Source organism: Malus sylvestris, chromosome 10 (genome assembly GCF_916048215.2).
Source record: "Malus sylvestris chromosome 10, drMalSylv7.2, whole genome shotgun sequence".
NCBI classification, from domain to species: domain Eukaryota; kingdom Viridiplantae; phylum Streptophyta; class Magnoliopsida; order Rosales; family Rosaceae; genus Malus; species Malus sylvestris.
Genome location: NC_062269.1, coordinates 2,016,699 through 2,039,618, shown reverse-complemented (window position 1 = coordinate 2,039,618; position 22,920 = coordinate 2,016,699). Strand labels below are relative to the sequence as shown.

Below are 22,920 nucleotides of genomic sequence, written 5' to 3'. Positions count from 1 at the left end.
GGTCTCGGGCTACATTATGCAACAAGAACTGAGAGAGTGAATCATACTATTCAGTGACGTCTTAGAGGACCATGTTGACGTAAACATCGAAACCCCTCAGAGTTCCTACGAGCTCCTTGTCTCCCTTCATTATCACCCATATCTGCGTCTTTTTCACGAAAAAACCTCTCATTTTCCGATTAATTTTCTAGAGAAAATACCGTAGAATAAGAGGAAAAGAGTGGGCAAACCTGATGGGAGTAGCTGCGACGGATTGTTGGCTGCCATCGGAAGCAGAGAGCTTTGGCAGCAACAACTTGTCGCCAGGAGAGAAACGCAGACTGATGACAATTTGGATCTTTAAGAGCATCCTGTAACTTATTAGGAACTGAGACTGATGACAATTGGTTTGCAAAAGATATATAAGAGTCTGACAAGCGATGAGATGAAACAAAATTAGATATAGGATATTGAATACCCTTTGTAGAAGAATGACCATAACGAACAGGGGGTATCCCTCGATTTTCTCGAATAGGATAACGAGAACCCTGAGACTCACGATGTGGTTCATTTGAATCATTTGGATCATCACTTAATGAAATCTCATGATTGGACTCACCAAATATAGTAGGCTGAAGAGAGGGAGAATGAGTGGTTACCTCAGGATAATTCGTACGAGTAGCAGCTGATTGGTCAGAGAGTTGGTCAATGTGGGGATCTGTCTGTGGGTGGTCTATCTCATCATCCCTTTTTTCTTTATCTCCCTTTTTTCTTGTCCTCTCATACACCTTCAATATTTTTTCACCTTGTGCCTCATCATTAGGCAAATTTGCACCATCACCGACATCAGACAAGTGTTCATCACCAATGTCAAGCGGCAACTTCTCTTCCTCCTTACTCCATATCTCCCCCTGAAGAGAAGTGGCCAAATCTTCTTTTGAAAAAAATGCCTCGTGTTCCCGAAAGGTAACATCCATAGAGACAAAAAATTTCCCAGTGGGAGGATAGTAACATCGATACCCTTTCTGAGTAGCAGAATAGCCAATAAACACACATTTGATGGCTCTAGGATCCAACTTATCCCGATTTTGCATGGGGATGTGAACGTAGCAGACACAACCAAACACTTTTGGAGGAATATGAAGGAGTGAAGGAAGAGAATGATATTGGGAAAGGGTTTGGATAGGTGTTTGAAATTGGAGAACACGTGATGGCATGCGATTGATAAGAAAAACAGCTGTGTGAATGGCATCGCCCCAAAAACGTTTAGGAACTTGCATAGCAGAACATAAAGAGCGAGCCACATCCAAGAGATGACGATTTTTACGTTCTGCTATACCGTTCTGTTGAGGAGTATGTGGACATGATGTTTGATGAATGATATCGTGTTGTTGAAAAAATGTTCCAAGTCCATAATTCAAATATTCTTTCCCATTATCAGATCGAACGACTTGAATTTTAACATGAAATTGGGTTTGAATCATTTGATGAAAGATTGGAAAAATAGACATAACCTCACTCTTATTTTTTAGTAAGTATACCCAAGAAACTCGAGTGCAGTCATCAATGAAGGAAACAAAGTATTTAGCACCAGTATAAGTAGGAATATGAAATGGTCCCCAAACATCAGAATGAATAAGAGAGAAAGGAACATTACTTTTATGGGAACTTAAAGGAAATGAGACACGATGATTTTTAGAAAGAATGCAAGTTTCACAATGGAAATTAGAAACTTTGACTTTAGAAAATAAAGAAGGGAATAGATATTGTAGGTACTGAAAGGAAGGGTGTCCCAATCTTTTGTGCCATAACAAAATTTTTTCAGAAGCTTCAAATTGTTTGGCCTCCACTTGACAACTGTAACTTGTCTTCTCACAATCTGGTGGTAAGTCCAAGTAGTATAGACCTCCCCTCTCTCTACCATGACCAATCAATGCTTTCGTTCGAATATCCTGAAACCAACAATGGGTAGGAGAAAAGATGGCAAGACAGTTTAGTTGATTTGTAAGTTTACCAATGGAAAGCAAATTGTGAGAAAGTTTAGGAACATGTAAAACAGATGAGAGAGATAAGCCTGGTGTTAATGAGATGGAGCCTGCTCCAAGCACTGGAGTAGAAATACCATTAGCAACTTTAACGGTATTTAAAGGTGGAGTAGTGTGAGAAACAAACCATGTAGAGTTATTGGTCATGTGGTCAGAAGCCCCTGAATCAATGATCCAAGGTTTATTGGGAGGAACAATTGTAGTGTTCAAGGCAAAACCAAAGTTACCTGCATCGACTAAGGAAGTAGAAGCAGCAGTTGGAGAAACTAAGTGAGCAGATCGATCCACCCGAGGTATGGAAGGCGTTGGTGTCAGGTGTGCTTGTGATCCACCAATGCCTTTCTTTTGATTTTCCTTCTTTTGAACCCACCAATCAGGATATCCATGCAGCTTGAAGCAAGTGTCTCTAGTATGCTTATCCTTGTCACAATAAGTACACTTCCTTGTATCAGTAGTTTTGGATCCACCTAATCGAGAATTGGAGACTCCACGGGGAAATCGAGACGGAGCAGCTACCATGGCGGATCCTTCCACTTGTGGGCCAACCAACATAATGGTTTGCCTACTTGCTTCAGCATTCACAAGAGCATAAGCAGCACGAACAGAAGGCAGAGTTGTTTGAGTCAAAACTTGACTGCGAACATGATCTAAATGAGGATCAAGACCAGCCAGAAAATCATACAATCTTTCTTCCGAAATTTCTGTCTCTCGGGTAGCAATATCAGCAGCGCACTTCAATTTTCCAGGACGCAAGAAATCAATTTCTTGCCATATTTGCTGAAGTTTACCATAATATGCAGATAAAGGTTCTCCATTCTGGCGAGTCGCCAGTGCTTGACGGCGAAGTTCGTATAACTTTGATGCATCTTTTTCAATTGAGTAAGTTTGGGTAACAGCATCCCAAACATCTTTTGCAGTAGAGAGTCGGAGAAAAATGGCCCGTACATCTCTGGTCATGGAGTTGAGTAACCAAGATTGAACCATGGCATTCTCTTCCTCCCATATAGCATACAATGCATCAGCTTCTGCTGGTGCCATTTTTGTTCCACTAACATAAGACCATTTACCTCTGCCAGTGATGTAGATGCGGACACTTTGGGACCATGAGGAATAGTTGGACCCATCCAACTTGTCTGGGGTGATATGTAGAGACATATCACTTTAAGTAACAGTAGCTGAAACAGTGGTCTTGGAGTCACCCATTATTACTGCCTCAGAGGTTATGGGTAAATTTGTTGGGTGATTCCAACGGGTATGGCTTATGGGGTATTGGGTAGTATATTTTTTTTTTTTTGTGGAAAGATTTCTGGGTTTTGCAGAGATACTGCAAATGGGAAGAATATGGGAAAAGATGCAGCGGAATATGTATGGTCAACAAGCTGGATATGGGTAATAATGTTGGTAGATATGGCCAAATGAAAAAAAGAGTAAGATTGGGTTGGTATGAAAGTAGAAGACCTGCAGAATAGCAGGTCTTATTGGGTAGATGGCAGTAGTGCCAGTAAGTGAATCAGAATAGAAACTCTATTTGGATCAGAATGGCTCTGATACCATGCCAAAATAGAGTTAATTTCTTGATATATTAGATGATTATTTCTCATTACAAGATGGACATATATATAGGGAAAGAAAGAAGACATAGGACCTAACTTTGCCTAACTTGCCTAACTTGCCTAACTTACCTAACTTGCCTAATTTACATAAAGAAAGTTGACTAGCCTAACTTCACTAGCCATCCAATACTCATGGCTGCTTTTAGTTGACACCTTCCACTGTTCCAATTCGTATACAATAAAAATGGGTTTATTAGTTCATTGGTGTAGTAGTTGTTATTGGATTCGGGGGTATTAAATAGATGTTTTTAATGGTAACCTTTGTCTAAATGTCAAGGTTTGCGAAGTAACTCCTTTTTTGGCTGACCCAAAGATTAAGGGCAAATGGAAACATGTGTTTTTTTAATTTTGGAACTTTGGATTGTTCATATGATTTAAGGGTTGAATGGGTGAAATTTATATTTTACATCCGCATCACCTTATACTTTAAGCTTCTTCTGTTTGGTTTCTTATATGCAGTTAGTATTTTGCAAGTATATATTTGGTTTGGGCTGTGGGACTTCCGATTGTTGTTATTTTGTGCCTATTTATTAATAAATAGTGAAGAAAAACGCTAACGTTGGTTATGGTGTACTAGATGCAGGTGACTGTTTGTCAAACGTGTGGGGACAAAGGTACCGAAGATGCTTTGCTTTACTGTGACAAGTGCCAAAATTACACTCTTCATCGGTATAACTTGTTTCAATTGTGCTTCCAAGATAGAACAATTGCTGAATTGAAGCTTTTGTGGAGAACTTTGTTGAGGCTTCCGTTGGGCATGTACTCGTACACCAGGACTAACTTGTTACCATCACAGCACCACCCATGAAGCTGAATCAGATTCTTGTGCCGCAAACAACCCACCATAGTTGCAAACTCCGTGGTAAAAGGATTATGCAGACTAGCGATCCCATCAGCCCTCTCAAACCTTTTCACTGCCACTTCTCCACCAAAGGGCAGAGACCCTGTATAAACCTTAGCTGATGCCCCTTCCTCGACAACCCTGTGTTGGTTAAACCCCATTGTCGCTGATCTTATCCAAGAGACAAACTTGTCGGAACTTAACTAGCTGGCCCAATTACAACATAATACTCATAAACATTACATTAAATCTAATTAACCCTTAACAGTGATTAAGCTAATCACTGCTATTACAATTCATATCACTTCGACTTGCATGTCGGATTCCTGAGCTACTGGCGAACTATGGTATGTTTCCTTGCCCAATTCCGAGTTCAATTTTCTTGCAATTTTTCAATTGAATTTTGTAATTTTGTTTTATTTTTTTTTAATTTTGCTTTTTGAAAGTTTGGATCCGGTGATTAGACTTGAATGGGCCTAGGTTAAGTTAGTAGGACTGTCTGGTGGGGTGTTTGAGGTAGTAGAATTATGGAATTTTAGGGAAAAATGAAGTTTTTCGAAGTAAAGTTTTTTAGAGTGAAGTGGTGGGTGATCTGGGTTTGTGCGATTGGCAAAGCGGAAAGCTTTTAGCTTTTGATCTTTGTTGATTGGTCTCCTCCTTTAAGTTTTGTGGCCATAAAGATGTCGGTTTTACCGGGAAAGCAGTAGATTTGACATATGTTATGCTGCGTTTTAGTGACTACGGCATTCAACGATGGTTCATTATGTTAGTTTTATTGATTTTGACTGTGTAAAGAAGTAGAAACTGGTGTATAAGTCTGTGTAAAGTAGAAACTGTGTAAACTGTGTTGTGCCATGTTTCGCTTGCATTCTGAAACTAATTCGTTCTTTTCCGAAACTTATAATAGATAACGAATTTAGTGAGTATATTCTCCTGGAAGATGAAGGTTACTTAATCCTTAGAGAAAAACACTTCAAGAATAGAGTGAAACTGGGCTTCTTGTTGATCTTCTATTGTTTTACTTGTTCATTTGAACTTTGTTGATTGGTTTCCTCCTTTAAAGTTTTGTGGTCATAAAGATGTCAGTTTTACCGGGAAAGCGGTAGATTTGACCTATGTTATGCTGCGTTTTAGTGACGAGGGCATTCATAAATGGTTCATTATGTTAATATTGTTGATTTTGACTGTGTAAAGCAGATACTGGTGTATAAGTCTATGTCATATCTACAGGGTGCATGTGTTGTGCCATATTTTCGTTTTCATTTTGAAAGTAATTCGTTCTTTTTCTGACACTTATTCTCTTGGAAGATGATGGTACTTGATCTTTAAAGAAAAACACTTCAAATCCAATAGTTAAAAAAAGAAAAAAAAAATTACCCAACTGACTTGACGATGAAGAAAGTATTTCACAACTAAAAATCAATTAGAGCATGACGAGTTGATGGACGAGGGTTTTTTCTTTCTTTTCAATTGAGCTCTTTAAGTGTTTTTTTATAAAACGTAGAGTTGTCAGGGTGTTTTGTTCTATGTTTGAATGAGGAACAAACTTTAGACTTAATTGTTAAAAATGTATTACGAGAATAATACTGATGCACTAGTAAAGCACTACAAAGTTACTACCAAAACACTACAAATGCAGTAGAAAGACACACAACAGAGGACTTTCAAGGCGTCATTTGAAAGTTCTCTCAAATGTTTTGCATCTAGTCATTTAGAAGCCCCTCTATCCATTTTTTTGTATTGCGTTTCTAAAATGCTGTGTTTATACTATGTTTAGATGAGGGAACTTAAGAGTCCATGGAACTTAGCCTAGGTTTCATGATTCTTATGAATGCTCATTTTCTTTGATATATGGATCATTTCAACTCAACTCTTACATTGCAGCTTGCATTGAAGACTTCTTATTTGGTTGACTGGTTTGATCAGATTTGACATTGCTAATTGCTGGGGTTGATATATTTAGTGCAGGGTATTACTGTGTGACGATTTATCTAAATAACAGGGGAAGTCTGAGCATATTCAACAGACTCGTTAACATTGTTAGTGCTTGTGGCCCATCTTTCTAGCTTAGCATGCCCTAAAGTACAGGAGAGGCAGAATTACCATCGCTACTTTTTCCAGAAGAGATGTGTGGCCCAAAGCTTTCGAGAAGTGCAGACCTAACGAACAGATGTGTGAAAAAAACCCATATAGAAGTTTCGCAGTGGGTGACATAAATATTTTTCTCTTAAAGGAAAGGCAACTTTTTCTGTCAGTTTTCAACCTTTTTTGTGGAAAATACTTTGGAACGAGTATTGGAAAGTGGGTGAAGAAATAAGATAAGTAGGTGGCTTTAGCACCACTGAAAAAACACAGAGACATGAATATCTTTTCTCAGAATAAAGTTGGGAACTTAGTAAGACATGAATTATCTTTTCTTAGAAGAAAGTTTGGAACTTACTCAGAAATCTTGCTTCCTGGAAATTTCCCATGGTCGGTCTTCCACTGTTTATGTGGAAAATACATGTCCTTTCAGCTTTTCCTCTTGAACGAGTATTGGAAAGTGGACAGCTATTGCATGGAGATTTCATTGTTGCTTCTTTAAGGGAGATTTACATTGCACGGCAACATTATAGCAGTGTGGCTCAAATTTGTTGCCACTTGGCATTGTATTTTAATTTTGTGGTGCGACAATACGTAAACACCGTTATTTTGGCTTTCTCGTTTTATGTAATTGTTTCAGTTGACTTTTTACTAGTTTTGTTACTTGATTTCTTGTGTCATGGTGTTGATTAGAAGCTAAAATTAAAAACTGAAAATACAAATTTTGAAAGCTCAAGAAACTAGTTTTTAGTTTTTATCTCTCTAAAAATTAAAAACTGAAAGTAGTTGTCAAACAAGTTTTCTTTGAAAATGAAAAATCGAAAATAAATTCTTTTGCGTTAGAATACCTTTGAGTATTTTATTTGCCTCGGGAAGATTTTAAGCTTGATGAAAATTATCATTATGCATTATGTTAGTGGATCATGCTAATAACATATCAATCATATTTAATAGCTGGAGGCATTGGGCAGGCTGATCACATACATATATCAAAAGGGGACTTGGATTGTCTGCCCTTCCATTTCGGTGCCCTTCCCGTGCCCTCCTGTTTTGTGTGGTCACGGTTAAGCCACGTTAATATTTTATATTATTTTTTTATAAAAATAATAAAACAAAAAGAAATAGTAATATAAAATGTTGACGTGACTTAACCGTGACCACAAAAACAAAAGGGCACGGGGAGGGCACCACAATTAGAGGGCAGACAATCCAAGTCCATCAAAAGGAGCACCTGACCTTGGAATGCTGGTGTGAAAAAACCTAGATTTATTTCCTTTTTAGAAAGAAAAAACAAAAACAAAAAAAACAAAACAAAACAAAGGATATAAATATATTTTCTCGATATTCTGGTAAGAAAGTTGGAAGCTTACTCGAAAGTCTTGCATCCTGTCACTTTTATTGTGGAAAATCTTTGTCCTTTCACTTTAGTAATGGCAGTACGTGTGTATGGGGATTTCCTTGGGAATGAGGGAACAATTATGCATTCATGGAACTATTGTTTATAATTTCTTATGCTTGAAGTTTATGATTACGCGTCATTTAGTTTTTTGTTTTTTTTTTTTTGTGTTACATGATAATTTTTGTTAAATTAGATAGTGGCTCATTATTACAGTGGTAGAAAAGTGTTAGGTCCTTGCATGACGACGTGGATTCAAATTTTGTCGGTGGTTAATCTAACATCTAATGTATCACTTAGTTTAGTTTGATCAATTATTCATGATGAGGTTTATGTTCTTACTTAACTGTAGTTTTACTCAAGGGGTATGCTATCTACACATCCATTTTTACTTCTCACACATCCTTTGTTAATTTCTATCTGTTGATCTTCTTCAATTCATCCGATCCGACTGCCGAAAATTAAAGGGATGTGTGAGAAGTAAAAAAATGTGTGTGGATATCATACCCCTTTACTAACCCCTTTATATATCTTGCAGCTATTGAACAGCAAACCCAAGGTGTTGGTACAACAATTGGAAACTAGAATTTATTTTTAGACTGTTTAATTTATATGTAATAGTCAGGTTTTAGATAAAAGAATAAGGAACTTTTGTTGGATAACATGTGAGCGGTAAATCCTTACGTTAATTTTGGGGCTAATATTGTGCAATTGCTAAAATGGCCTTACGTGTTGGATTTACCCCTCTACTGCTCTTGTGTGAAAAAACCTAGATTCAGGTTTCATAGTAGGTGACATAATTATTTTCCTCTTGAAAAATGGGAAAGTTGGGAAGTTGCAGAGAAGTCACAAGTCTTAGAAAAGGATCCAGTGGATTCTAGCGATCTTGCGATCGGGATCGTTCATCGTACATCGTGCGGTCAGTTTTTGTTAGGTACTATTTATATTTAATTTTAAATTTTGAAATAATTTTTAACTGCATGATGTACGATGAACGGTTACGATCATAGAATCTTTAGAATTCCCAAGTCCTGCATCCAATCACTTTGGTGAGCAGAGAAAAGGTGAAGCTTCTTGGAGATTTCTCACAGCCGGATCCTTTTCCACAAGTCTTGCATTCAATCACTATGGTGAGAATGATAAAAAATAAAAATAAAAATAAATAAAAAAAAGGGCACTTTGGTGAGTAGAGAAAAGGTGAAGAAAGATAACACGTTCCAACGGGGAAGCTTCTTGGAAATTTCTCACAGTAATCAGTCTTCTTTTTTTTTTTTTCTGAAATAAAAATAAAAATAAATAAAAAAAAGGGCACTTTGGTGAGTAGAGAAAAGGTGAAGAAAGATAACACGTTCCAACGGGGAAGCTTCTTGGAAATTTCTCACAGTAATCAGTCTTCTTTTTTTTTTTTTTGTCAGAAAACCAATGTCCCTTCACTTTGGAACGAGTATTGGAAATCGGAGTCAAGTCTTCCACTTCTGTGTGTGGAAAATACTTGTCTTTTCACTTTAAAAGTCTATGTGTTAACGTGTTTTCTTCAGCTGTTCCTCTTCAACGAGTATTGAAAAGTGAATAGCTCTTGTATGGGATTTCTTTGTTGCTTCTTTTAGAGAAATTTTAACTTTATGGTATGATAATACGTAATAAGTTGATTACATCGTTATTTTGACATTCTCGTTTCATGTAATTCATTCATTCTTTCTCACATATAACTTTTTCTGTTGAGAGTTTAATTTATGTGATGGTGTTGGGTAGAAATGTTGGCTGATGGAACTGCTTGCTAGGCCCTTCCGACTTTTATCTTTGGCTTGATACTAGATGCCAATGTTTAATTGCTGATTTTATCAATTAATTAGTATTTGTTCTTCCTTTTAATCAAAGTTTATCTTTATACTCCTCTGATGAAATCTTCAAATCAGTCAAATGAAACCAATATGAGCAGTTTTGTGCAGCAAACTTGTAGTTTAATTTGATTAAATGGTTTAGCTCATTCTTTTAGTAGTAAGTGTTGTTTGAAAGCGTCAAATGTGAAACTAATAAATTAATTAAAAAAATTGGACAAAACAGACAATTCAAAGTGACACAAAGATTTATATTGATTTGACATAAGTCTACATCCAGTACAAAGATAGTAAGGAAATTTTACTAATGACTAATGAAGATCACAAATAAAGTTTTAACTCTCAAATCCCAAATCCTAAATACACCCAATAATTCTCTCAAACAAGGAAAAAATGGAAGAGATGAAAATACATAATTTCGTCTCTCCCAAAAGCCAAAAAATTAGCACCAATATCATGAATGTGTAATTGCCCAAAACCTTTATTTTTCTCTTTGCTAATGGGAACGAAAAGAAAAGCATCGAACGCCTTATAATGCTGCTCCATTTTTTTGCCTTTCTTTTTTAGGAACTGAAAGGCATAGGATAGGTTGCCTTTCTTTTCCGGACTCCTCTTTGGTGATGGGAAGTGGAACCGAAAGAAAAAGCATCCAATGCCTTATAATATTGGCTCCTTGCTGCCTTTAACATAGTCATCACGTGACTGAAACCTTTTTTTTTTTTTAAGGAAAACTAATGGAAATGTTTTGAAAACTTTGAGTTTTAACAATAAGAACAAAATAAAGGGTAAAATGAATAGTATCAAGATTGACTTTTTAGTGTAAAAATGTAATTTTTCGTTAAAGTGAATAATACCGAAAATTTTTCGTTAAAATTCCATTTTTTATCGAAAAAAAACATTAGCTTCAATCAAAGTAAACAGTCCAATCAAAATGAGACAAAAAAACCCATCAGTAAGCAAGCATCGCCCAGGGACGATTAATTGTTTGGAATTTTAACGGAAAGTATGAGATAATTCATTCGACACTAAACCGTGTGATCCCCACCACCTTCACTACCAGTATAAGTACCCATCTCCCTCCCATTTAGTTCCTATCCTACCTCTCTGAGTTTCTTATATTCTTACAACTTTGCTGCGAGGAGTTCTAGTGTGATTTATCTGCTTCTTGCCTTGCCATTTGTCGCATCTCTCTACTTGTGTAAGTTTGTGTTGATCCTGTATTTTGTTTGATAATTTTCTAAGTCCTTAATCTATTTTGCTTAATATACATTTTCAATTACCAAAACAAGATTTGAAGTTTTTATTTTCTTTTTCCTGCTCATTTTTGTTTACTCGTTCGTTGAATACTGTTTTTGTTTGCATAACTCATTTTTCAGTAATTGCATATGATTCAACAACTTAAACTGAGTCATCGAAGACTGTAAAATCAAATCGAATTATCAAATATGTGTTGATATTGTGCCAAATATCTGACCGCAATGAATCTATGTAGTTACGAACAAAAATTGCATCTTGTAATTACCAAGAGAAGATTTAAAGTTTCAAATTCTATTCATAAATTTTAAAACATTACTCTGTTCCAAAAGTAGGGAGCGGCGGCACTGTAGCTTTAACGAGTGCAATTTCATTTGATAATTTGAATTTATTTCCGCAATCGCCATTTTTCCTTGAAATTTTTTTTCCGATTTCATTAAGAGACTTGCTCTCATCTCCCCATCCAGGCTCCTCCTCCGTTCGACAGCATCTCCTCCGCTCCATCTCGTGGGTATTTTTTTCATCTCTATATTTCCTCAGAACTCTAAGAAACTACTAACGAGAACGTCCTCTCACTGAAAAACCCCGAATCTGGTGTACATTCGAAGAAAATCTTAATACCAGAAACTCTAATCTTTGGGTACTCTTTCCAGATTTATAATTTTGGCTTTTTATTTTTCTACTTTTTTAGGATTTTCCACTATCAGACTTTTCCTCTCCTAATCTTTGAAAAAAAAAGTATTTCATTTTTTTCATTGTGTGGTTTGGAGGGTTTTTTCTGATGGTTGAGTTATAGTAATATATGTTAAATTTCTGAACCCCTAACTGTTTGTTTGTTTTTCATTCCACGTGATTTTGCATTCCATCTGTAACATTCAATTGTTCATGTGTACACTGACTCTTAACTGCTTTGATTTTGAACATCCTATTGTGTCACTCAGTGGCATGGATTTGTGACAAATTTATGTAAACTTTGGTTATTGGATGCACTTGTTTTTTCCCTTATATAAGTGCACTTGTGGTGATATTTTGAATGCAGGGAAAGTGGAGATGACAATTGTTGTTGTCCTTTTTATTTAGAGCAAATGGAGATGATCTTCGGATAAAAAGATAAACTTGCCCAGGTACTTCAACTTTCCATTCTAATAACTAGCATTTGATTTTTTTTTTTTTTAAATGTTTTACGCATGGAGAGAGATGAATTATGTACTATGAGTATCAGATTTCGTTCCCTAGACTTTGGTTGTTTGAGGTTATGATTGTTTAAGTTTGAATGGTTTAAATTGTAGGATTGTTTTGTTGATGAATTTCGATTGTGTTTTCAGTTGTATAGAATTAATACACTAAATGTATAAGGTCTGATCAGTTACAAATGAAACAACTTTTTATTCCCAATTGCTTTCTTTATCATTTTTCCTTAATGGGTTATCCATTCCTGGCTTTTGAACTGTTTTTTGGCTATGGGTGCTTTGTATTTCTGAGCTAAAAGTTACGTTTTATACATTTTATTGGCTTGTGTCATGGCGTTTCAGTTCATGTAATTCATTTTCATTGTTCTTTTCCTCTCTTGCTACAATTTTGCTTTGAGGATTTCAGCGTATTTTTTTCCTTCTTTTATTGCCTTTTGTCATCTATAACACGTTTAGATAAAGAAATTAAAAACTGAAAATACAATTTTGAAAGCTCCAAGAAATTAATTTTTAATATTTATTTCTTTAAAAACTAAAAATTGAAAGTAGTTGGCAAACAAGTTTTCTTTAAAAATTAAAAACTAAAAACCGAAAATAGAGTCTCTTGTGTAATACCTTTGGGTATTTTATTTGTCTCGTGGAGATTGTCATCAAGAACAACTTTGGGTATTCAATATATAATCAAATAGTAAGGATTACAACTGTTTCAAATACTACGTGGGCTTCAAATTTAATACAAAAATAGAAAACCCATTTGGAATGAGACTGGTTAAAGCCAATCAGGTTTGCTGGGAGGCATTGGGCAGATTGATCACACCCAAACATCCAAAGGAGAACCTGACATTGGGATGCTCGTATGAAAAAACATAGATTAGTGGGTGACATAAGCATTACTCTTTCCTTTTTGGAAAAACAAAGAGACATGAATATCTTTTCTGATAAGAAAGTTGGAAACCTAGATTAGAGGTAAAGAAAGACAAGGCACCCAAACGAGGAAGCTTCCTCGAAACTTCACATGGCCAGTCTTCCACTTATTTTCTCTCCTCCTCTCTCAATTTCTTCTCTTGCTACAACTTTGCTCTGAGACTTTTCAGTGTGATTTTTCTGCTTCTATCCTTGCCATTTGTCACTACTCTTTGTCTATGTAAGTTTGTGCTGATCCTGTATTTTTTTTTTCTGATATTTTCTTTGAGTCCTTAATCTCTTTTGCTTAATTTACATGTTCAATTATCAAAACAAGATTCAGAGTTTCGATTTTATTTTCCCTGCTCATTTTTGTTTTACTTCTTCATTGACTACTGTTTTTGTTTGCAGAGCCCATTTTTCGGTAGCTGAATATGATGCAACGACTTAAACTGATTTTTCGAGGATTGTAAGTTCAAATCGAATTGTCAAATATGTGTTGGCACTGACTCAAATATCTGACCACGGTGTCTCTGTAGTTACGGGTAAAAATTGCATCTTGTAATTTACCAAAAGAAAATTTAAAGTTTCAATTTTTTTTTTAAATTTTAAAATATTGATCTTCGATCTTTTTACTTGTTCATTCAATTACTGTTTGCAGTTGCCGATTTACAGCAACTGTTTTTTTCCGATGGCATTGAGCACCCAAAGAGCCTATGTATCTCTTCGATCAGCTGAACCAGCTCCTCCATGGGAGTATGATGCGTTTTTGAGCTTCAGGGGTGTAGACACCCGCAAGGGTTTTGTCTCCCATTTATACCACGAATTGCAACGACAAGGGATTAGAACTTTCATTGACGACCAGGAGCTTGAAGGAGGAACAAGAATTCATCCGGAGCTCCGAAGTGCAATTGAAGCATCACATACAGCAATCGTTGTTCTCTCGCCAAACTATGCTTCTTCCAAATGGTGCTTGGAAGAACTCACATACATTGTTCAATGCATGGAAATCAGGAACGCACTTCTGCCAATTTTTCATGACGTGGATCCCTCCGACGTAGGAAATCAGAGGGGGTCTTTTGCCAAAGACTTCGCTGACCATGAAGAAAAGTTCATTAGTACCGAAGACAAAGAGAAGGTGACCCAGTGGAGATCAGATTTGAAAAAAGTATCCAAAATTTCTGGGAGGCATTTGAAGAACTTTAAGTAAGCGTGCATATTTGAATGTTTCGTTCTTCTTGCTTTGGTGCCCCTGTTTGGTTAACTTATTATACTTTTCTTCTTTCCAGGGATGAAAGAAAGCTGATTGAAGACATCATCAAATGGGTGTGGGAGAAAGTGCAAGCTACACTCACGCCAACAGATTCCTCATGGAAGTTAGTTGGAACTGATTATGCACTAAAGCAACTAAATATGCTGTTAGCTCATGATGCCAATGATGTTCGCTTTATTGGGATAACGGGTATGGGTGGCATAGGCAAGACAACCCTTGCTAACCTAGTTTATGATAAAATCCTCCATGATTTTGATGTTCATTGTTTTCTTGCCAATGTTAGAGAGGAATGTGCAAAATATGGTATGGTTGATCTTGCAAAAAAACTTCTTTCGCGCCTCTTGAAGGAAAGGAACCCAGGAATTTGGGCTGAAGAGCGTGGAAACATTCTCATTGAGAAGTTCTTACGCAATAAAAAGGTTCTCCTCGTACTTGATGACGTGGATGAATTAAAGCAACTCGAAGTGTTGGCTGGAAATCAAGGTTGGTTTGGTATGGGGAGTAGAATTATCGTGACAACGAGGAATCAGCGCTTGCTGGTCGAACATGGTATAGAAACATCATATAAGGTGCAGGGGTTGAATGATGTCGAAGCACGTAAGCTCTTTTGCCTGCATGCCTTTAAAAAAGACCAACCTGAGGAAGATTTTTTGGAATTGTCTAAGTATTTCATTAATTATGCTGGAGGCCTTCCATTAGCTCTTAAAACTTTGGGGTCGGCTTTGTTTAAGAAAGGGCTAGATGCTTGGTGTAGTGAACGGGATAATCTGTCAAAAATTCCTAAGCCAGAAATTTTTGATAAACTTAAAATAAGTTACGATGGACTAGAAGAGATGCAAAAGAGCATTTTTCTCGATGTTGCATGTTTCCACAAAAGGAAGTACACGAAGCGAGGAATTATTGAAATACTAGATAATTCTAATTCTTTTGAAATTTCTAGCCTTGCTGTGATAGATGTTCTAATTGAGAAATCTCTCCTCTATCAAGATCACCGAAAGTGGATGTGGATGCATGATTTGATACAGATGCATGATTTGATACAAGAAATGGCATGGAAAATTGTTGGTGACGAGTCTAAAGACCCTGGTCTACGCAGTAGGTTGTTCCTTTCTGATGACATTTTTCATATACTCACGACCAATACGGTAAGAAGTTAAATTCCAAGTTTGAAAGAAGATACGACTTCTTTTGACACTATATTAGACTTGAATGTGAAATTAATTTGTCCTTTTTTCTTAATTGTTAGGGGTCGAGATCAATTGAAGCTATATCCTTACGCCCGCCCAAAGTAGAAGAGGTACGCCAATGGAATTGCAAAGCCTTCTCTAAGATGCATGGACTGAGGTTTTTGGAATTCGATAATTTGATATTTTCTTCAGGCCCTGAATTTCTTCCATGTTCCTTGAGATTTATAAATTGGAGTTTCTATCCGTCCAAGTTTCTTCCAACCAGCTTTCAACCGCATTTTCTTACTCAACTTGACATGCGTGAGAGCAAACTTGTTCGCCTATGGGAGGGAAAAAAGGTAAGAAGTAGTATTGAATAAATGCTATTTAATTTAGAAAATTATCATTTATTTATTATTTTGAATTAACTTTAAGGTTGTAGAAGCTAAATATATAATCTGAACCTTATCGGTGTTGTACAGGACTTGCTCAATTTGAAATATATCAATCTTAGTCGCTCCAAGAAATTGAAGAGTACCCCAGATTTCAGTGGTCTTCCAAATCTTGAGAAGTTGGTTCTTTTCGAATGTTCTAATTTAGTTGAGATCCACCCTACTATTGCAGTTCTTAAAAGACTTAAATTTTTACACCTTAGGGGGTGTTTTAGCATTAAGAGCCTCCCAAGTGAGTTTGAAATGGATTCTCTTGAATTTTTCAATCTTGATGGCTGCTCAAATGTGAAAAAGATTCCAGAATTTGGGGAGAAGATGAAGAATGTGTTCGAGATTCACTTAGAAGGGACTGCGATCGAGAAAATACCTTCATCAATTGGACATCTGGTTGGCCTTAATCATTTGTATCTAAGTAATTGCAAAAATCTCTTGAACCTTCCAAGGGCTATTTGTAATTTGAAGTCTCTTCGATGGATCACTGCGGCCGGGTGCTCAAAACTTGACAAACTCCCAGGAGACATGGATCACTTAACGTACCTTGTTTGTGGAGTAGACAAAATGACAGAGCCGCTTGTGGGTATGAAAAATCTTCGAGAACTATTTTTTGGCTGTGAACCAGATGCTAAAGCAAGGGAGGGGTTGGGCCTTCTCCGCTTATTAGGACTTGGAAAGAGTCGTCCTGATCCTCCTTGTTGGGGTTTGGTGTTGTCTTCTCTAAATCGTTTATGCTCTTTGACAATCTTATTTCTAGGCAACTGTAATCTCCGTGAAGGAGATATCCCCGATGATATTGGCTGCTTGTCTGTTTTGGAAGAATTGAGTCTTAGTGGAAATAATTTCGTCAGTCTACCTGAAAGCATTAGACGCCTTTCTAAGCTCAAGAATCTTTGTCTGAGGAGGTGCAAAAGCCTTAAAGAATTGCCACCTCTTCCATCAAATAGCGAATTATATGTGAATGTAAATGATTGTACATCCTTAAAAAGGTTGACAGATGCATCCAAGTTGAGCAGCAGATTCACCAATTTGTATGATTTTTGGTTCAGTTGCAATAATTGCTTTGCATTGGTTCAAGATGAAGGCTGGATTAAAACAATACTCTCAAGGATTCCAAGACTTGTTGCTTATCGTGAGGTACTCTCTCTCTCTCTCTCTCTCTCTCTCTCTAAAATAGTTCTTTTGTTACAGATACCGAATTCACTTAACTTTAAAAACCACCCTGTATTGCCTGGAAGTGAAATTCCAAAGTGGTTCAGTAATCAGAGTGTGGGAAATTCAATAAATGTGGAGCTTCCACCGTCTTCGTGTACCAACTGGCTGGGGATTGCCTTTTGTCTTGTTTTTCAAGATCCTAACCAAAACTTGGCCAATCCAACTGGCACTCATTTCAGCATTCGGATATCAAAGAGATTTCTTGTGGACTACTCTTTTGAAGTAGGGTCTTTTGTGTCAGAACACCTTTTGGTATTTTATCTCCATCGTGGAAGATGTCATCGGGAACAATTTTTATTCGACACTCGTTATGTTCGTGAAAAATGTCATCCGGAACAATTTTTATTCGACACTCTTCGTGAAAGTTGTCAACCAGCCTTCAATAATAGTGTGAAGAAGTGTGGGGCTCGTTTGGTGTACAAGCAAGATTTGGAAGAACTCAACCATACACTGAAGATCCTGAAACGAACACATGAATATCGTGACAAGGCAGCTTCAAGTGGACCTGAAAGTGCTAGTTTCAACAACACATAACAAATCCGCAAAAGGCATTGTTACTAGTCACCGTCTTATAACAAATGCAAGTCATCATCAATTTATCTCATCAGCTTTATTATCTTCAAAAATATTTTTTGCTTCACCATTTTAGTAAATGGACTCAATCTCATAAGCTATATGTTAAGATGACTATATTTATTGAAAGGCAAGGGAACACGAATGTTGATGCATAAACACTTTCGCAGATTACTGGGGCACTAAGAAGATTGATTTAGTATTTGATTAAAAAAAATTGCCCGCATGTGCTACGGAATTAGAAGTCTTATGAAAGAATATGTTTGAAAGGTATAAAAAATACAACATGCAAAAAATATTACGAAATTTTGGGCTATGTACATGAAGAAAATATTAAAGAAAATATTGATTCGTTTACATTGACAAAAGATGACAAGAAGTGTTTACCGAAAGACGTTTACCACTGTGGGTGCAGGTTAATTGGCTTCATTGAAACCATGAATTAAAAGATTAATACTTATATTACATATGAGATCCGTGACATTAAATTTATATTCTAAAGAAAATAAGGAAAAGGAATTTGGTTTTGTAGCGGTTGGGAGAGGATCTTTTTTTCAACGATTAGAAAACATAAATGTCTTCAATAAAAATTGAATTTAAACGCAATATGACAACCAAACAATGCTAATAAAGTCTAAATTTTTTCACATACCGTTAAATCCTTCATGTGGCATGAATAATGCCCTTAGTGAGAAGCTGTTAAACCCTAGAATTCATACAACATTCATCTAACACATGATCTACAAACAACAAAACCGCATTTCTCACAATCAAATCACACCGAAACCAAACCAAAACAAATGAGAATCAAATTCCAACTCCTTTCTACCACACCAAAAATCCAACTACCATGACTCAAAACAAAACAACTCTAGAAGCATTTTAAATCATATTTCATCCAAAAATTATCCACAAAATAAATATTTCACTGAGTAAAAAAGAACTTGGAAATATTCGATGAAAATAAGGTAACGCATCTTAAATTTTGAATAGCATTCAATGTCTTCCACTTTCTAGTTTCTTGATAGACAATAAAATAATGTGTTCTAGTTTCTTGCTAGGTAATAAAATATGCATGCATTCATAATATATATTATCATTTAGGAATTTTTATCTTTTAATTGAAGACGAAATTAGTCTTGTTTCAATAATCTTTGTCTATTCTATTGTTCAATTGTTTAAATCAAGCTTTCCTCAGATTAATATCACATTATTATATTATTTCAATATTTTCATTTGTATTGAGTATATATACATGTCACTAATCAACCATTCGATTATATTATGCATTAACACTGTACATCACATTATTATATTATCTAAATATTTTCTTCTGTTTTGAGTATATATGTGTGTGTGTGTGTGTCACTGATCTATAATTCGTTTTTGTTATGCATTAATACTATATGTCGGCGTAATCAGTCAATCCTCTGTATATGAATGTGTAACTTAAAGCATATCTAGTATTATTAAAGCGTGTTATGAATAAGATTTGATCAAAACTGTCACAATCATATTCCTTCTGATATAATTGTGCAGGTTAATATTTTCTTACAAATGAAAATACGATCGCACAACCATCATAAGAAGTATAACAACCATCATAAGAAGGTGCTTGGCCCAACTATAATTCAGTTCAGCATATAAACTAAAAAAGTGATTGATACAAAAGCCTTCCCATTACATAAACATGACTGACTAAGAAGAATTCCACTGCAAAATGACCAGAATATGAATAGAAAGTATTAGCATTGTTATGTTGCCAAACACATATTTTTCCAAGTCAAGTTTAAAATCTACTAAAAGCAATAAAATTTAGTAAATTATCTAATTGACCAGCGCAGCCTTGACCAAATGGATACACCAGCGAACCATGGCATATTTATCAGAGTAGCTGTTCAGAAATATGTAATCAGATTCTATCTAGTAGAAAATATTAAATGATGAAGAAAAATGGTGACACATAAATATATGAAAACAACCATTGGTATAATTAACAATGATATGAATGTTTTTCATTTCATACCACTTGCTAGCCTGACCCAAGTTTCCTTTTCTCCTTTAGCAGCAAACTTTCTGGCTCACGCAAACTGCTTTAGTGGCAATCTACAGCACAAAATATTTTCTCACCTACTTCAAGAAACCACGGAGTTTCAACATTATATTCAATATGGAAAACATAAACTCAACCAAGCAAACTCAATGAAACATATAGAAACCAAGCCGATGCCATTCTTCACAATGAAGTTTTTCATTGTTAAAGATTGCACAATTTGCATATCTCTCAATTAGACAACGTATAAGAAGGATGACAGGGGTTGCCACTAGGTTCACTTTGATCTGATGGTATTTCTTGATTCCCATTCTGCTTGCAAATAGAGAAACAGGAAGAAATAGTCGAAATCCCATTAAAAAAAAACAAACACACACACACACACACAGAAGCAGACAGTGGAATCTCCTTTGACCCTTTTGATCTTTATTTTATTTTATATTTATATTCCATAATTATCCAGATGAAAACATGGGCCACTGCGTCACACATCTAGACCCTTGATACAACGATAACGTTAAACACTTCAAATGCCTGGCAAATTAAATTTGAAAATTGAGCCTAGATGAGAGCGTTAATTAGTGAAGAACGTCTTGCTTTTGTTACCTAGAGGTGTTTACAAACAATCTGATTCAACCTCTACACCTAACCCCCTCTCCATCTCCCTTCCCACCACCACCATAGTCCCAATCCATTTCCTTCATTCTTTCTCCTGGTTTCTGAAACAGCACATCTCTCTCTCATCAACGTCGTTTTATGATCTTATATGGAGAACATGAAACTACCAAAATGAATTACTATTAAAATACAGATCTTTTGGAGATAATTTTTCCGCCATGCTTCCACAGAAATGAAAAACTCAGGGCTTCTAATTGAAAAGATTAAAGCTAATTAAAGTTAAAGAGGTTATCATAATTCATTCAAAATACGATTACATTTTGTTATCAAATATAGGAAAATTAACAAAGACTCACAATACATATATGACAAATCAATCTAAATATAAAAAAAAAAAAACCCAACAAAATCAAACCAAAAATTTCACCAGGGTAAACTATGAAATATCCAAAAAAATGATTAAAAGGGTCAAAGGAGAGAATTACTCATGGGTTTACGACAATTGCTTGCCGTTTAACCGGGCCGGATATCTGAAACTCACCGCGAAATGCAGATGTCAGAATTAACTTTGATTAACCTTCAAAAAATTGAAATGGAACATGCAATACCTGAATTTATCTCTTGTGAGTGAGAGGAGACGTTTCCAGGTAATGGCGAGGCTCAATTTGTCGGCGATAGACCGGAATTGGGTCGCCGTAAAATTGGTGGGATACCCTAAACATTGCTTACACGAAAACGGCGAAAATTTTGGGTCGTTCAGGTTTTTGCCAGTACCATGGACGAACGTGGTGGTGGCAGAGGAGGGATTGAAGAAGGCTTAACTCAAGCATTCACCCAAGAGAACAAAGGATTTTCGCTAGCCGAATTCGTAAAAGAAAGAAGAAGAAGCCGGGTCTTCTTTTTAGGGAAATATAAGGGCTTAAATTAAAGAGTTAAGTTCACTTCAATCGAAAAAGCTAAACATAGCCTTGTTCAAAATTATAATTTTGTTAAAAGAAAAGTATTTTATAATTTTGTTAAAAGAAAAGTATTTTTTTAATAAACACATACTCATGTACTATCTCTAACATAAGGGGTTAAACATAGCCCCTCTCAATAATTTATTAGTTTTAAGTTTATACTTTGAATTTATTGGTAATTTAGTTAAACTATAGTTGGATTTTTTCAAATATAGTCATTGAATTTGAATCAATTATTACAACTGATGAGCTAAGTCTCATAAAAAAGGCTAAGAGGTGGCTACATTTGGAAAACCTGATGACCGTTTAGCCAAATAATGATCTAATGAGCTCCACAAAATTATAACCTAATCATCGGTTTGAAATGAGTTATTTTAGCAAAGCATATTATTTTTTACCTTTTAAACCTTTAACCCTTTCTTTTGGAGATGGTCTAAGTGGCAGCAACAGTTTCTCACAAACTGATAAACGTCTGGATAATTTGACACACAAAAAAAATAATTAAATAAATAAACGCTTGGAAAATATGGGCAATTTAGTAATTCACAGTTACAAGCTGATAAATGGACAGGACATGGAGAAGAAATTAAGGGCATGTTTGTCAGTTCACTGTTGGTGAACAATGATTCAACAGAATTTTAGCACATAGATGAGTTGAGATCCTCTTTGAATCCCTTATGTCTGGATCCACCTAATTGATCAATATCTGCCGTTAAAAAAAATCGTGCGGCCCATAACAAAATTTTGACTGTGTTTAATTATTTTTCACGAAAAACGGTGCATCCCTGTCCTTTGAAACAACCGCTACTTTTCATACGCGTCAGCTTCACCGGTCTCAGACTAACCATCATTGTGTGAAAGAAGAAATATCTATTCATTTGAAATTCTTTGCTCTTTCCAGAAAATCCAAATCCAAATCCAAATTCTTCCTCCTCACACAATCTAAAATATTATGCAGAAATCTAACACTAAGAAAAAAAAATCTGCATAATTTATCATTGCAATAGTTCTTCATTTCAGTCCACTGTAAAGTCAGTTGCATCATAACTTGGGAAGAATTGGCAAAGCCGGAATTGAAGTAGTACGAATACTATCCAAGCGCCGTGGAGTTGGCCTCAATGTTTCTTCCTGGAACAAGAATAAACCACAAGTTTATGATCACCAATGTGATTTATCTTGCCCGATGTCATTGCTAACCTTAATTCAATCTTTCGAACATCATTTGAATTATTAAGTCCATCAGCTAATACAAAATGCTTTTTTTTTTTTTTTTGGTCAAATAACAAAGTGCTTGAGACCATGTCAATCATGATAAAACAGACAAGGAAACACTGAGCATTTCAATACTACATGACATCAAACACATTTTCAGACTACAAAAATCCGCAAATTAACTGAAACAACCAAGGGGTTCCTCAAGTTCCCCAGTCAACAACAAGCTCCTAGTTTCTCTATCACAAACTGCACTGAAATCCT

General features: G+C 35.8%; 1 protein-coding gene, 2 long non-coding RNA genes and 1 pseudogene across 4 annotated transcripts in view; 1 reads left to right on the top strand and 3 right to left on the bottom strand.

Annotated features, from left to right (window-relative positions):
* The window catches only part of LOC126587863 (TMV resistance protein N-like), a 93,361-nt pseudogene that overhangs the window by 15,282 nt on the left and 55,159 nt on the right, over positions 1–22,920 (top strand).
* On the bottom strand, positions 1,756–3,792 carry LOC126587881 (uncharacterized). Its single transcript, XM_050252968.1, has 2 exons — positions 2,252–3,792; positions 1,756–1,931 (listed from the first exon to the last, which is right to left on the bottom strand). The coding sequence occupies exons 1-2, from the start codon at positions 3,177–3,179 to the stop codon at positions 1,897–1,899; spliced, it is 963 nt and encodes a 320-aa protein (XP_050108925.1). The 5' UTR covers positions 3,180–3,792; the 3' UTR covers positions 1,756–1,896.
* Positions 16,650–22,920, bottom strand: part of LOC126587904 (uncharacterized) — a 30,083-nt gene continuing 23,812 nt past the window's right edge. The window contains exon 2 of the long non-coding RNA XR_007611244.1: positions 16,650–16,882. This is a non-coding gene — a long non-coding RNA (uncharacterized LOC126587904). The remainder of the gene's footprint in view (positions 16,883–22,920) is intronic.
* LOC126587911 (uncharacterized) lies at positions 19,430–21,418 on the bottom strand. Of its 2 annotated transcripts, none has more exons than XR_007611254.1 (4): positions 21,094–21,418; positions 20,971–21,015; positions 19,841–19,947; positions 19,430–19,708 (listed from the first exon to the last, which is right to left on the bottom strand). It is a non-coding gene; the product is annotated as an uncharacterized LOC126587911 (long non-coding RNA). The 2 variants fall into 2 exon arrangements; XR_007611255.1 differs by having other exon boundaries at positions 19,841–19,944.